Source organism: Lupinus angustifolius, chromosome LG16, assembly GCF_001865875.1.
Source record: "Lupinus angustifolius cultivar Tanjil chromosome LG16, LupAngTanjil_v1.0, whole genome shotgun sequence".
Taxonomy (NCBI): domain Eukaryota; kingdom Viridiplantae; phylum Streptophyta; class Magnoliopsida; order Fabales; family Fabaceae; genus Lupinus; species Lupinus angustifolius.
Genome location: NC_032024.1, coordinates 15,992,612 through 16,008,921, shown reverse-complemented (window position 1 = coordinate 16,008,921; position 16,310 = coordinate 15,992,612). Strand labels below are relative to the sequence as shown.

At 34.9% G+C, this 16,310-nt stretch overlaps 1 protein-coding gene across 3 annotated transcripts; it reads left to right on the top strand.

The window, feature by feature from the left end:
* Nucleotides 859-7,960, top strand: LOC109330374 (uncharacterized CRM domain-containing protein At3g25440, chloroplastic). Of its 3 annotated transcripts, XM_019564553.1 has the most exons (7): nt 2,197-2,227; nt 2,860-2,945; nt 3,844-3,924; nt 4,996-5,473; nt 6,099-6,500; nt 7,375-7,515; nt 7,827-7,960. In XM_019564553.1, exons 3-7 carry the CDS (start codon nt 3,866-3,868, stop codon nt 7,854-7,856), a joined length of 1,110 nt encoding a protein of 369 aa, XP_019420098.1. In that variant the 5' UTR covers nt 2,197-2,227; nt 2,860-2,945; nt 3,844-3,865; the 3' UTR covers nt 7,857-7,960. The 3 variants fall into 3 exon arrangements, with proteins under 3 accessions (XP_019420100.1, XP_019420098.1, XP_019420099.1); XM_019564555.1 differs by lacking the exons at nt 2,197-2,227; nt 2,860-2,945; nt 7,827-7,960 and adding exons at nt 859-1,037; nt 1,293-1,432 and having other exon boundaries at nt 3,849-3,924; nt 5,017-5,473; nt 7,375-7,686; XM_019564554.1 differs by lacking the exon at nt 7,827-7,960 and having other exon boundaries at nt 2,199-2,227; nt 5,017-5,473; nt 7,375-7,686.

The window sequence follows — 16,310 nt, the reverse complement described above, 5'->3', positions numbered from 1 at the left end:
TTAAAAATGTAGAAAAATCTTTTAAGCCCAATTACCTTGGGCTTTTGGATTTTTGATATCCAGGTTCGGGAGTCGGTTACAAGGTAGGGAATGTATTAGCACCCTACCCGCCCGTCTTAAGCGGTACCCTTCATTAAAATATATGTTATTATTATTATCATTATTATTAAATTTTATGATTAATTAATCAATTATTAAGAAGAAAAAATAGTTTTTTATTATTATGCCTGACAAGATTGACCCTGGTCCTACGTATCCCTTTTAAGGGAATCAAGGCTTACGTAGTTCTTTAGGTAAAAAAAGGTTTGTTGGTTGAGTGTATTTTAATTAAAGAAAATATATTTTTAGTCAAAAATATATATTTTGCAAGTTTTGTTATTATTGAAAAAAGGTTTTTGTTTGGTGAATTTTTGTTATTTTAATTTAAAAAAATAAAGTTTAATCGATTTTGAGATTTAATCGATTGAAAAGAAGCGGCATAGCGCGACCTTTCGAAGATGATTTGAGAAGAAAGAAGCCTCCGGGGCGACCTTCTCTCCATCTTTGATTAACTTCCAAGATTATATCAAAAGCATTTATAAAATTTTTATTATACGGTGAATAATTTTTATTAGAGTTTTGTTAAAAATAGATATTAGTAAAAAATACCTTTATCAAAACAAATATCTTTAATCAATAATAAACATATGACATGAGAATATAAGGATTTTAGTATACTTTTGTTCCGTATAATAATATGATTCTTAAGCTAATAATACTATGGAATTAGAATAATTATAACAAATGAATAAAATTACTAAAACCAATAATAATAAAAAGGAAAGGAATGATAACAAGGAAAGAAAAGGGACAGAGGGGTTTCAACATCCTCTCCTTCAAAACTCACGCACCACCCAAAATAGGGATTGAAATCCCTAAACTTTATTTCTCCTCTTCTTCCCAGCAATGGTGACAATGGAGCTTAGCGTGGAAACCGGCAATGACGAGCAAGGCCGTCCATGATCGCAACCCAACTGGCTAAGGAGTTTCGGTGACAGGTTTTCTTCTTCCTCACCATCGATGGCTAAGGGATTTGAATCCCTAATCTTATAAGAATGAGGACAAACTCTTAAATCCTCTCATCCTCCTCTCGGTGTCTCTAACAGAGAAGGGAGTGGGGATTCTCTAAATCCCCTTTTCTGTTTCCTTTTGGTTCGATGAGGATAGACTCATATCCTTCTACAATTTATGTTCTTACCCGATTGGCTTTGGTTGCTGTTATATCGTGACTTAATGCATTCCTTTTTGGTTAGGTGAATCAAAAAAAGGCCCGAAGACGGTAGGATGAGATAGCGAGGTTCCAAGGATTCATAAGATCCCCAAACGCCAGGATTACGGTAATTGGTGAGGGAAGAGCCCATTGGAGCCATAAGTCGAGAGGCTAAAGTAACCAGTACGGTATCTTACCTTCTTTCCGTTTGCTTTTATATATTTTCTAGTGCTTATATTAAGGGGTGACATGCATATGAGTGAAAGTGTGATGTGTTTGAGAGAATATGAAAAGGAAGAAAAAAAAAAGAGATGATATTTTGTGATTGTCACGTCTCAATTTTCGGTTACGTCACTTCTTCGGGAGTTGCTAACACACTTTTTGCGGTTAAAATGTAGAAAATCAATTTAAGCCAAAATTTGATAAAATAGTCTTTGCTATTAGAGTTATGAGTTCAGGAGTCTATTATAGATCATAGAATGTATTTAATATTTTGTCCGTCCGTAATAAAATGGTACCCTAACTAATTACCTGAATTAAATACTATTTATTAAAATTAAATTGCTTAAAATAAGTATTTATTTTTTATTTCTGTGTCTTATAAGAGTATATCTTACCCCAATTTTCAGCTATGCGACTTAATTTTTCAAAAATTTTGAGTCCAAAACCAAAAAAAAATGTGAGACCGATAATTGCATCATAGTCCAACTTGTACAGAAAACATATTTGATGTCCAAATCATAACCGAAAGTCGAAGCCCATAACAGCATAGGGGTTTCTTCAACTAGTCCATTCCATTATTGTTATTATTTCTTATGACGAAGAGACCAGGAAAAAAGAGAAAAGAATAGTGAACACAGAGAGAACGTTGTATTTGCCTGCCAAGTTAACAAAAGAAGGGAATGAAATGTGTGGCAAAGAGAAGTGAGAGCTGAGAACAACGTTTAACTGGTAATTTAAATTATTATCTTGGTTTGGGTTAGTGATTCTATTATTTGCTTATCTTTGGTGGATTCAGAATAAGTATGACTACAATCTATTCGAAGTATGTCCCGGGCAAAAAATTCTGCTCTGTTTGTGTTTATTTACTACCCAATGTACATAATTCTCTCTCATTTAGTGTACCGAATTCGTCGTATGGTGTTCCATGTAACAGATTCTTCTTTTCATCCTAAAGAAGGTATTAATGTAAAAAAGGAACTGCATATCCAAGTGAATCACTTACCCACACTCGTACCAGTACCAATTAACTATGTCACTCCCCGATTCTATCCACTGATGTAAAATATGGTCATATTTTAATCACACTTCTTATCAATCCTTAGCCACCTTCAACATCAACCTGGAGCTGTTGCTCAACAATGTTAATGTCAGTCTTTTAATTTCTCCATAATATAAGACTAAGATGCACTTCACTAGTAACTAATTATGTTCTTAGAGAAAGGATTTCACAGAATTTGCTTGTCTTTTCGTAGTGTGCAGCAGTATATATCGAATGTTTAGCTTCTTATCATTGTTTTGGCTTAAATTCCGTGTATTTCGGGAGGAATTTTGATGCATTGTATTTTACAGGCTTGTACATTTTTTTGGTCTTTGATTGATTTTCCGAGATACATGGCCATGAGAATAACCCTTGAGCTGGAGGTAATGGTTAGGAAAACCACTCTCTAGAGGGTGACTGATTTGGATCCCCAAAATTGTAGGTAAAGTAAAGTTCACCTAGTATGGCAGTCCATTTCCAATGCGATCAACCACTATGCATTGAAGTTTTTTCTTATCTCAAAACTAAAATTAACTAACTCTGACTTACTTATTGCATATTGAAAATTTGCATAAACTTTTGGTAAACAAAACTTCTGAATTTTGTAATTTAGCCTTTGAACTATACTTTTCTCCTAATTTACAAATATTTATAATGTAGTCTTTTAATGCTATATAGGGTTGGCCTTGGCCCAATGGTAAGGTTGCTTGCGTTGTGACCTGGTGGTCATGAGTTCAGATCCTGGAAATAGTTTGTCGCATGTGAGGGTTCGGTTATGTACATCTATCCTCGTGCACCGAACCACCTTTTTTAGTCTTCTAATTCTATAAAAACTTATAAAGATTATAATTTGATTTTGATTGTTAATTTTTTTATATTTATTCTTGCTATTGCTTATTTTTTTCATATCATTGAAGATTCGACAAAATTTTATATTGTGTGTCAAGTGATTAACACAACCTTTGCAGTTTATCTAGGCGTAGGACCGACTATGTATAACCGAAAGTACAACATAGTGGGAAATGGATTGGTTCTTGCTATGGTTTTCATAACATATATCTAGACTATTATAATTGACACAAAGGGTGAATCTCGACGCAATTGTAAGGTTGTTTGCCTTGTGACCTGAAGGTCATGGGTTAAAATCATAGTAAGGTTGTGTGAGCCTCGTGCATTGGGCCGCCTTTGTATTATAATTCACATTTCACACAGTTAACACAAGGGCATGGTGTTAATTTTTGCCCCTCGTGTGCATAAATGAACACTACAACTCACCCCTTCCTTTATCTTTCACTTTGTTATTTTGTTTCTTCCTCATTTCCTTTTATGATTTTTCAGCTGGATTTTGGACTTTCATGTTTTCTGCAGCATCACTTAGTGGAGCAGGGCGGCAATTTTCTGGCACATTTAGGAGGTTCATTTTTATCATTTAATTAAATCGTTTCTTTTATGTAATTCAGATTGGTTTCTTTATTCGTTTGTGTCTGTTCATTTGTTCAGTAATTATATGCTGGTTTTGTCTTTGCATTGTCTGACTGCTTGCTTGTCAAGTTAGTAAAATCTAGAGGGAAGAATAAGTCTTGCTTCTTATATATGCTTGCATTTATTAGGGCTCAAGTTATTTTGGGATGCTCTAACTTCATCTCTTCTCAACCTATGTACACAAAAAGTCGAAGATAGTTATATAACATTATAATGTAGAACACACAATGTCTTTGCATTGTCTGCCTGCTTGCATGGCAAGTAAGCGAATTTGACAGGAAAGAACAACTCTTGCTTCATATATATGCTTGCGGTTATTAGGGCTCAAGATATTTTTGGATGCTCTTTAATCAACTTTATATCTTATCAATTTATGCAAACAAAATGTGGAAGATAGTTATATAACATTATAATTTAGATCACACAATAAAATACTACCCATGTTCCTGCTTATTTATCCATTTTGAAGAAACAAATTATTCCTATTTATCCATCCCATTTTGAAGTTCAAGAGTACATTAATTGTTATTTTCAATGTTTACCCTTATTTAATACTTTCTTAATTCACATAATTAGTGGACAAAAAATAATAACCACTAAGAGAGAAATAGTATATTAGGAAAAAACACAAAAAAATGTCATGTAAATCAACACGATGAATACATTTCTTAAGATGCGTATTTTTGCAATTGGACAAATAAATAGGAACAAAAAATGTAGTATATTCTTCGTAAAAGATATGACTTCAGCTATTGAGGGCTTTAACTTTATTAACAGATAGATGTGCATCTCATTAAACAGTAAAAGGGGATTGTGTTTGCATTTTCTATTTATGATAATTGGGAATATGTTGTCTAAAGCAGTAAAACAGTCTTCTGCCCACTATCCAGCTAATCTAATTTTCTCGCTTCCTCTTTTTTTGGAATTGAGATTGTTGTGATTTGTGAATCATATTTGTCTTAGTTCCTGCTCACTTTATAATGCTCCTGGAACCTGAATACAGATTTATATTCTGGCTACGCAGGGGTAGATTATCCTGGTTATTCTGTCTAGTTGAAGATGTTGCAGCTATTGCATCATCTTCTACTGCAACTTCACATTTCCAGTCTTTTACTCCTCATAAGTTTATACAACCAAGAACTTACAGTACACCAAGACATCTTTCAAGAGTGCCCTCTGTATCTTCATCAGGTTTCCTTCAAATGCAGAGATCAAATATCATCGGAAGCCAGAGTATTTTGCGAAACTGGCTACATGCTAGATACATAAGTAATGCATCAGTTGAGCTGAGGACTGACAGTGATGTTGTAAGGTTCTCTCTGAGTAAGAATGATGATATTAGTACCACAACAAAGAGCCAGAAGAAGAAAGTAATGTCTAAAAAGGCCAAAGTGAATGAGCTCAGATTCTATCGCTTGAAGGCCAAAAAGAAAATGAACTCTCCAAATCCAGAAGTTAGAATTAGATATAAGCTTGAAAAGGTTGGATTTATTTGTTACTGATTTTTAGTTTAAGCTTTATTTCCTGTAGATGCTGCCTGCACCTCGCTTCAGCTCTTTTACTGTTCTTATTGATAATTTGCCTGTGAGTTTGTCATCTACGCTTTTGGACAATCTCCAGTTTTTGAATAATTGTATTGGCATTGTTCTGTTAATCCCTAATTGAAAGTGCTGCTTCTCTTTGTGTGTCAAGCATTGAACATAACCAGAATGTTGCTATGTATTGCATTTGAATTGCCTCCAAGAAGTTTTATTTATTGTTATTAAGGTGGGAATACTTCTAATTGAACATGACATACCTGTTACAACAATTGGGCATCTTTTTATATCCGGGAAGGTTTCTGTCAATATCGTTTTTTCATTAAGGCATTATTACCTTGAATGTTAAGTTTGTTAGTTACCTTGCTTATTAGTACAATATCACAGACACAGTGTAGATCAGTTAGATAATAGATATCTTTCTGTTGTAATGCTGTTTGATGTCTTCATCTTAGCAGTACAGACATACTATAATGCCTCATATAGGCAGGAAACAGGCATTGTTCCTTCCTTCCTTAATTTTCCTTCCTAACTTAGGGTCTTTTTACCTTCACTTATAATTCCACAGGCCAAGCGAAAGGAAACATGGTTAATTGAGAAGCTAAGGAAATTTGACATGCCAAAGCCCCCTGCAGAAACATTTGATCCTGAAATTTTAACCGAGGAGGAGAGGCATTACCTGAAGCGTACTGGCGAAAGAAAGAAACATTATGTTCCAGTTGGGAGGCGAGGAGTGTTTGGTGGGGTAGTTCTAAACATGCATCTTCACTGGAAGAACCATGAGACAGTAAAGGTTATCTGCAAGCCTTGCCAACCAGGAAAGATTCATGAATATGCTGAAGAGCTTGCTCGACTGAGCAAAGGCATTGTGATTGAGATCATGCCTAATAATACTATCATTTTCTACCGTGGAAAGAACTATGTACAGCCAAAAGTAATGTCACCTCCAGATACATTATCAAAAGCAAAGGTGAGTACAACCATTAGGTCATACATATAATATGGTATTTTATATTGGACTATTTGTATCTTTTCCTGTTTTTGGAAGGAAATATTCACTGTTTCTTTCTTTCTGCTCGCCATATTGAAACTCTAGAAATTGTCTACTTGAAGTTGGAATTTATCAAGCTTTAAACTAGGTTGATAGGAATGTTTTGCATCTTTTATGCTTATCGCATTATTTCATAATGCTCGTTTCATAATGTTTGGCATGCTACACTTTGGTCCTTGTGGCTTTTGCAGAATTGTGTGATTTTTAAAACTGAACTGTGGGATGTAGTAGGGTTGTTTGATTTGATTAAGATCCAGTCATGGTTTGGATCTCTTCTAAGGGGAAGCCAATTTTTTTCTTTTTCGTACTGTGTCTTTCTCCTTCTACTTGTATAACCCGTGTTTCCGGTTTGGGCTCATGTTGTAATTGTTTGGTTGGAGTACGGCTATTACTCTCATTAATATTATACTCTGGCTTATATAAAAAACAATGAATCTGTTTAGCTATAAAAGTTTGCAGACTGTTTTGGATTTATGCCTTAACACGTTGCAGCTAAGAGCAATACCCGTATGCGGGCTTTATGCATGCTCATGAATTGAAGCTATAATTTATTTTTTCCTACTGAGTCACTAAATTCTCTTTTATTTAGATAAACATGCATTAGTACACTTTCTGTTTGTTTTGTGAGAAATGAAAGGATTAGTGATTTGATGGAATGTATGATGATTTAAAAACTATTAAATGTTGATTCATAGTTTAATCTGGAATATATTTTTGTTGAGAAAGCACAGGGTTCTATCCTTTTGGCCTGAAGCTTATGGTTTCTAACAATATGAGAACTATAAATTTTCAGGCCCTGGAGAAATATAGATATGAACAATCCCTTGAGCATACAAGCCAGTTCATTGAAAGATTGGAGAAAGAGCTTGAAGAGTATCATCATCATGTTGCTAAATTCAAAAAAAGGAAAGAGGATGCAGCTAAAGATGCTAAGGTTAATATGTTATTACCAACTGATATAAATTCTGCTTGATATGTTTTCATTAGAAAAAAATGTTTTCTTTCTTTTTGGATACATTTACCAAGGCTTTGAAACATTGCAATTACACGCTGTTTACTTGATTAGAAGAAATGGGAAACGGTTGAGCCTTAAACTTTTGAATAGAAATGGAAGACTTCATAATCAAATTGAGTCTTGGAACATTTGATTGGATAATTTATACATGTTATGTCATTATACATATTTTTGTGACTATAATCTATTGCTTATTTTCCTACCTCATGTTCTATCTGATTTCTGAACAGATGAGTGGGGTAACAAATCCCATCAATTAGCCAGAAATATTAGTGGGAATGTCAAGCATCGGACCTATTCTGTGACAGGCTCTCATTCATTACTGTGTCAACTGGTGAACCTTTCCATTATTCATACATGACCTATATAAATATAGTAGTCTGAGCTTCACCTGATTTATTTTTGTTTAGAACTACCAATGATATCTGACCTGATTTATTTAAAGTCTAGTCTGTAAATTTATTTAGAAGTCTAATTTTCTATAAGGTCTTTAAATAGGTTAATATATCTGCTTTTACATAGGTTATTTAAATTATATTTTTGTCCATATTCTTTATTTTTAAATTTCACAAATAATAATTATAGTAATATTAAACTAATATAATATAATTATTAATAAATAGTATAATTAAATAGGTTGACTGGTTAGATTTAATAAGCTTTTTAGATAATTAAAAGTTTGATTGTTAAACTACATAAGCTTTTTAAGAAGTTTTATACAAATTTATTTACAAAAAAAGCTTCGTGTGATGAAACAAAGTTCCAATTGACTTGCTCCGTACCATATCTCATGTCCCTTTTGGTTTGGTGGAACTAAGCATAGCAGGTGATATTGCATTTACTATTTAGGATGGTAATATTCCATATGGCTATTAGCTAGCTTTATAAACCAACAAAATATTTATGAGTCTATATCTACTTTCTCACTCATTTATGTCATTTTATGTGTTCAGATATATGAATGACCAGAAAAATATTTAATAATTACAGTTTAATTTAAATAATTTTTTTTAATCAATCAAAAGTGATGATACATGGAGTGGTACAAAAAGTGAGACAATAAACATACTCTCAATATTTATGTTGCGCTATGCAACCCCAATTTCATATCTAACCGCCCAAATTAACATTATTACTACTTGCTAAGCAAACTTTCACGCTGTCTCATTGTTGGATTGATCCAAATTTATAGTGAAGTCTTATTTAAATCGTAATTATTTGGATAAGGTACAAATAATTGGATCATGATTCCATTCACCTAACTACTTAAATTTATAATTAAATTATAGTTAATTAGAATAATGCTCAAATAAAACATATAAATTGGTTTATAGTTCAATTTGATTTTTTAAAGCCGTCATATTTTTGTACAATTTAAAAATAACAATGTTATTATGTTACAATAAATGAAACCATTTCTATTTTTAATTTATCTTACATTTTTTAATTATACATATATCTCAAAAAACTGAAAAGATCATTACTAAAATCAAATACAAAAAATGTTGTCTACGCTTGTCATTCATAGAACATTATTCTTTTAGAATCTATTTTTCTCAACTATTAGGATTGTCTCTGTTGCTTTGTTACTCGCTGATTTGTACTTGTTAGGTTGTTGACCATTAAGGCATAGTGGATGGAATAACTATAAAGAATGAGACATCTCTAAAATAAACTTGACTAAATTTAAGATTTCATCCTTCTTTAACTAATAATTTAAATTAATATTTTTTTGTTTACTCACGCTAAACTTAATCCCACCTTAGAGAAACACACAATAAAATACCCAAAGTTCAACCTCATCACAATGGATTTTCACCATTTCCATTAGAATCAACTATGTCACTTTATTCTGGTGTGTATTAATGTTGTAATGAAAGCACTATTACAACATGAGTACTCTTGATGAGTATAATAATATATTAATTATCAAAGTGATTAGGATATTTGTATAATGGAATAACTAATTATTTACTAATTAAAGTGGATACCACTGAATTTAAATAATATATGTTTTAAAATAATATTTTGATGAAGATTAAGTTATTTAGTGGAAAGTTGAATGTTTAAGGAATTATAACGAGAGCCGTTAATTTTGTCAGGAAGTGGGATGGTTGGTTTTTTAGCTCCTCCACTAGCCGCAAATTTGAAGTGGGTAATTGCATGCGAATGCCAAGAATAGACACATTCTCTGGTTTCTTTGCTTGCACTCATTCAGTCATTTTCATCAAAAACTTTTCTGTTATCTATCACTATAACTATTTTTTCCCATGATGTAGAAATTTGATATCATTATGTTTATACTTCTGTACTACTTAATAAAGAAAAAATACAAAATAAACATTCATCATAGTATAGTTTATATTTCCCTATTTTACTCTTTACATATTTTTATTTTCACAACAAAAACCATATAATCATGTTTTAGTCGTTTTTATATTCTTCTACAACATGTACCAAAAAATATATTCTTCTACAATAACTATCATCATGGTATAATTTTCTCTTTCATATTGTTGAAGTGTTTTTTATTCAGTTGGATTTATCAGTTGGGTTTTCCCTTTTTCTGTTTAGTTTCTATTTTAGGCAAGTTGATTAATTCTGTTTTGCAAATTCTGTTTTGCTTGTTGTATAAAGGCAACCTCTCTTGTATTCTTTTGATTCATTTTCAATAACAAGAAGTATTCATTGCATTCTTTTCTTCCTCATGTCTTCCAAATCTTATATGATATCAGAGCTCTCAACCTGAGAGCTCTGCTGCACCATTATATCTTCCTTTCTTCCTCTCACACAATTCGATCACCATAGTTGATCTCTCTTCCTCACTAATCCTTTATTCTTATTCTACATTCATCAACACTGAGCTGTTTCTAAACAACAATCAAGAATCAGAATGCAAGCCGATATAATCCAAGCAGGTTCAGAAATGGATGGATCTCAAAATCCATCAAACCCCTTCTATCTTCACCCTGGTGATAATCCAGGTATACCATTGGTTTCTCCTCCTCTTGATGGGACCAACTATCATTCATGGAGCAAATCGATGAGGAGAGCTCTTCTTTCCAAAAACAAATACAAGTTTGTCAATGGAGTTATTCAAATGCCAAATCCCTCAGATTCAAACTATGAAGCCTAGGAAAGGTGTAATGCGATGGTTGTGTCATGGATAACCAGATCTTTATCAAACCAGATAGCACAGAGCACAATTTACATAGATAGTGCCTAAGAATTATGGGAAGAAATCAGAGAAAGGTTTTCTAAGGTTGATCATTTCAGAACTTCTGACCTTCTTCAAGAAATCCATTCTGTGAGGCAGGGTGAGAGAAATGTGTCTACCTTCTTTACTGATCTAAAGGTCCTATGGGAAGAGTTGGGGTCATTAAGACCCTTGCCAGTATGCATATGTAACAACAAATGCACCTGCAACACTTTAAAAACAATTAAGGATTACAGGGAGGCTGAATTGGTGATCTGTTTTTTGAAGGGACTTAATGACAATTACAATACAATCAAGACCCAAATCTTGCTCATGGAACCTTTGCCCACAATGAACAAAGTCTAATCCCTTGTGACACAACAAGAAGGACAACAAGACACAACAAGTCAATTAGATCAAAGGAATTTGATAGGTTCAATAAACTCTAAACAAACTTGGAGAGGAAATTTTAACAGGTATAATAAAGGAAGCCAGGCTAACAATAGCAAAGTTCCTAGTCGAGGAATCATGACCAATACAAATTCAGGATCAACAGATAGAAGCATTATTGGAAGGGGTAGCAGTCTCAAAATCTGTACTTTTTGTGGAAGGGAAAATCACACAGTGGATTCTTGCTATTATAAGCACAGATTCCCTCCTAATTTCAAGTTCAGAACAAGGTCGGGTGTTGGAGCAGTGAATGCTACAATGAATCAAGGCCACACAAGTCAGTACCAAACAAACAATGATGCTAATATAGGCAAATCAAAGGAATCAGTGTCACAAGAACAGAATGCAGAGTTAGTGTTTGACTCAATGCACTGTGTTAATCAGATGAGCATCAATGAGGAAATGATGCCTCAATCAGGTACCTTTCTTTCTAAGAATTGTTGGATACTTGATACTGGGGCAACAGATCACGTAACAAATAGTCTTACAAATTTTATCAATTACCATAGCATTAAACCTATTTTGGTAAAACTGCCTAATGGTTTCTCTATCTTAGCAAAGCAGTCAGGAACCATAGCCCTTTCTGATACCCTGTTACTCACTAATGTGCTTTACATACCTGACTTTCATTACAATTTAATCTCTATACATAAACTTACAGCCTCTCTTAATTGTACCATTACCTTTGACAATGTATGTTGTGTGATCCAGGATATGATTTCCTTGAAGATGATTGGACATGCTAAGGCTCACAATCATCTTTACATCCTCCAAAGACTGCCAAACCAGATTCTTCTCTTGCCCACACTGTAAACACTACTTGTAGTATAGGTTCTTTTGATCTATGGCATTTTATTTTAGGACATCCTTCCCACAATGTATTACAAAATATATGCAAATTGTTTCCTTATGTAAATTTTGATCCAAATAAAGTGTGTGACTCTTGCCATTTGGCCAAACAATCAAAAAATCCATTTACTACAAGTTCTTCTACCACTACTCTTTCGTTTGAGATTGTCCACGTGGATATATGGGGACCCACTAGTATCCCATCTATCCATGGCCATAGATACTTCCTGACTGTTGTTGATGATTTTACAAGATATGCCTGGCTGTTTTTAATGCATAATAAGTCTAATGCTAGAAACATTATCAAAGAATATGTGAAAATTGTTTTGGTTCAATTTGATAAAAGGGTTAAGACTATTAGATCAGACAATGGTGGGGAATTTTTGATGCCTTCTTTCTATGCTGAAACTGGAATAATGCACCAAACTTCATGTGTTGAGACACCTCAACAGAATTCTATAGTTGAAAGGAAGCATAGGCACATTTTGCCCACATTTTGGCCCACACTGTAATCCAATTTGCCAAAGCTTTTCTGGTGCTATGCAGCTAGGCATGCAATTTATTTGATTAACAGACTCCCCACTCAAGTCTTAGGCCTCAAATCTCCATCAGAAGTTATGTATGCCATTCAACCATCACTAACTGATCTAAGAGTATTTGGTAGCTTGTGCTATGCGTGTACATTGACACAACAGAGAACAAAATTGGATCCCAGGGCTAAGAGGTGTGTATTCCTTGGTTACAAACCAGGAACCAAGGGCTATTTGCTCCTTGACATGACAACCAGACAAATTTTTGCTAGTAGAAATGTTCATTTCTATGAGCATATTTTCCCATACTCCATACAACCTCTCCAAACTGTCCAAGACCAGCCAGATATGTGATCCTTCCTGCCCTATGAGCAACCCATCATGCCTATATAGACTACTAACAATCAAGACCAAGAACCACCCATCACAGACCAACCAAACACTCGAGCAACAGACCCATCATCACCCATGAATCAATCAATAGATCAACCTACACCCAACTCAACCCACAATTCACCATCTGTCACACTTAGAAGGTCAAACAGGCCCCATATTCCTCCTACCTATCTAAAAGATTTCCACTACAGCCTTCTAAACTCATCTACTTTTGACCACCCATGCAACATTATTCATCCAATAACTTCAACTTTATCTTATCAGTCCTTATCACCAAACTATTTACATTACATCCTCAACATTACAGCACACAGTGAACCAAGAACCTTTAGCCAAGCTGTTAAATCAGAGGAGTGGATCAAGGCTATGCAAAGTGAATTGCAAGCCTTAGAACAAAATAAAACATGGACTGTCATGGAATTGCCCCCTGGAAAGAAAGCTATAGGATCAAAGTGGGTCTACAAATTGAAGTACAAAGTTGATGGTAGCATAGAGAGGCATAAAGCTCGCCTTGTAGCAAAAGGGTTCACACAAACAGAAGGATTAGACTACTTCGATACGTTTGCACCTGTCATCAAGCTCACTACAGTAAGGTTATTGTTGGCTGTTGCATCCTCTCAAGGTTGGTTGTTGGAACAACTTGATGTTAACAATGCGTTTTTGCATGGTGATTTGGATGAGGAAGTTTATATGAGCCTACCTCAAGGGGTTCATTATTCTATGCCTAATCAAGTGTGCAAATTGAATAAATCCTTATATGGATTGAAGCTGTAACACCACAAATTTTACGATTTTGAATTATAAGATTTTATTAATTATATTTTCGAAAATGAATTTCTGGGAATTTTTGGTAAATAATTAGACGAAACTCTAGTTGAGTTTTAGTCTTGAAATTCTATTTCCAATCTGGTGGTAAATTTTCATGATTTTCAGAGACAGTCAGTTTCGGACCGCTGTCAAGGCTGAATCTCACCCGGTACGGCTCAAAAAGTGGTTTTTGAGTTTCGTAACTCGGAATCATTGCACATGCCCGCAAGGTGATCATTTCGCATTGGGATGCGAGATTTGATTTCCATAAAGCAAATCTCACATCACTTTCTCAAATCTCCCATGAGCTCATCATTAGCCACCCTAGGAGATTTTTTCATCATTGCCTAGAGGAAATCTGATTTCCTTCTCTCCCCTTAAACCCTCACACTTCACTCTTCACTCTCACACTCTCTCATTTGAAATTTTTTCAAGAGAACGTAAAAATCCTCTCTTCATCGTTTCTCTCATTTCTCCTTGTTTCTTCCATCTGCAATCCTTGATCTCTCAACATTCAATGGATATTGATGAGATTTAAGTATGTTGTTCATGAGCATGTCAAGAACATATTCAACCGTTGAAATTTTCTAAAACGCTTTATAACTTATTTTCTCCTCAAAACCGAAAATGGTGATGTTCTTGAACTTATGAAAATATTTTGTTGAAACCATGAACAACTTGTGTTCATGGAGTTGTTATAATGTACATGTATTTTGTTGTTTTAGCCAAAGGGGATGATGATGAAATCAAAGGAACCTTTAGGAAGTGTTTTGGAAAAATGAGAATGTATGTATTTCTATTTGTTGTTAGCCTTAAACCATGGCTTGGAACAAGTTAGAAAAATAGAAACTTTTGTTAAAAAGGATGTTAAGGTTTATGAGTACATGGGTGCCTCATAAAACTCTTAAAGGATACTTTGAATAACTTACTTTAAAATTGTAAGATTATCAAAGAAAGTCTAAATCGGAATGCGTAGTTTTGTTAAAAAACCGTACCTTTAAAATGGATGGAAACCATGAATGAACTTTCGATGAAAAATGATGGTCAAGAACATGTGATGTTGGGCCAGATGGATGAAAGGGATGTATGANTCACGAAGGGGAAAAGAGAAATGATTTTAAGTATTTTAGTAACAATTTTAGAAATATCAGAAACTAACGGATTTTTATTGTGGTAGTTACGAAGATTTCGGTGTTCGAACCTTGAAAACCAAACCACCCTTAGTTGACGAATTAAAGCAGCGCTTCATTAAGGTGAGAGAGAATACATCGTGACATAGTGGTGTCCGAATATGACACTCGGATCTCCTAAACTATCTCAAAGGTTTTGGAGTTAACTTGGGTTTTAAGAAACCCAAGATTTTTATGTTTGAATGATTTTGAATATATATGATTGTTGATGAAATGTGTGAATATTGTACATGAATGTTATTGGGAACTTTTCTGTGTGCAGGTGTTTGAAAAACCATGTGTAAATGGGTTTCGGTTGTTGAAAAATGACAAAATTGGTATTCTGTCCAAGTCCCTGTCGCTTGGGCGAGAAACTCTCGCCTGGGCAAGCACAGTCTCGCTTGGGCGAAGACTGGGCGAGGGACTGGGCGAGTGGAAGTTTTGGTTTTGGAACTCCTTCGCGTGGGCGACAAAAACTCGCTTGGGCGAGCAAGCCTCGCCTGGACGAGCAAGGGCCTCGCTTAGGCTAGAACGCCCAGGATTTTAATGGGTTTTTGTACCTTTCTCGCCTTGAGTGAGATATGTCTCGCTTGAGCGAGAAAAGGTCTCGCTTGGGCGAGAGAGGTCTCGCTGGAGCGAGAAGAGGCGTCGCTTAGGCGATAGTACCTTCGCCTAGGCGAGAAAAGCTTCAGTTTATTTGAGATTTAAAGATGAATTGTTGCTTGAGCGACTAGTCCCTGTTTTGGCGAGGGATGGTATGGAAAGATTGAAATGAAATGATGTTGTGAACAATGTGATGAACCCGGGTAGGGTGTGTTGTGATATAAAGGTTATGGAATGAGATCATGGCTTAGATGAGAAGCATGACTCCACAAAAGTATGAAAACATTGTGTTTATGCCTTGTTGGGCAAGTATCCGACCTGAGGTCGTGAACTAGGGGGTACCCTAGTAAGGATACACGATATCACTGGACAACGATTGACCGACCGTAAGAGGCTTGGTCATGTGACCGTCCAAGAGTATTCGGTGATGGGTTGTTGTGATTGAGATGTTACCTTGAGCATGTACGGTTGATGTACTATCGGGTCCCATGAGAAGCATTCCTGGTCGGGAGATGGCTTAAGGATGGGCCGATCATGTGTTGATTACGACATTGCATTTGACTCTGACTAGGAATGCATTGCATTGTGACCATGAAGTAGTGGAGAGGAAATGACGGGACGTCTTAGAGAACCGTGATGTAAGCAGGGAAGGCACTGATTGGACGGTGATTCGCCAACAGTGTCTTGAGGGAGAGTCTGGGTGAGACGAGTCCC

What these genes read in the sequence shown, in the direction of transcription:
- LOC109330374 (XM_019564553.1), top strand. Translation starts at nt 3,866, where the DNA reads ATGTTTTCTGCAGCATCACTTAGTGGAGCAGGGCGGCAATTTTCTGGC. An exon ending in TTTTCTGGCACATTTAGGAG is followed by an intron (nt 3,925 to 4,995) that starts GTTCATTTTTAT and finishes ACCTGAATACAG; the next exon opens with ATTTATATTCTGGCTACGCA. An exon ending in TTAGATATAAGCTTGAAAAG is followed by an intron (nt 5,474 to 6,098) that starts GTTGGATTTATT and finishes ATAATTCCACAG; the next exon opens with GCCAAGCGAAAGGAAACATG.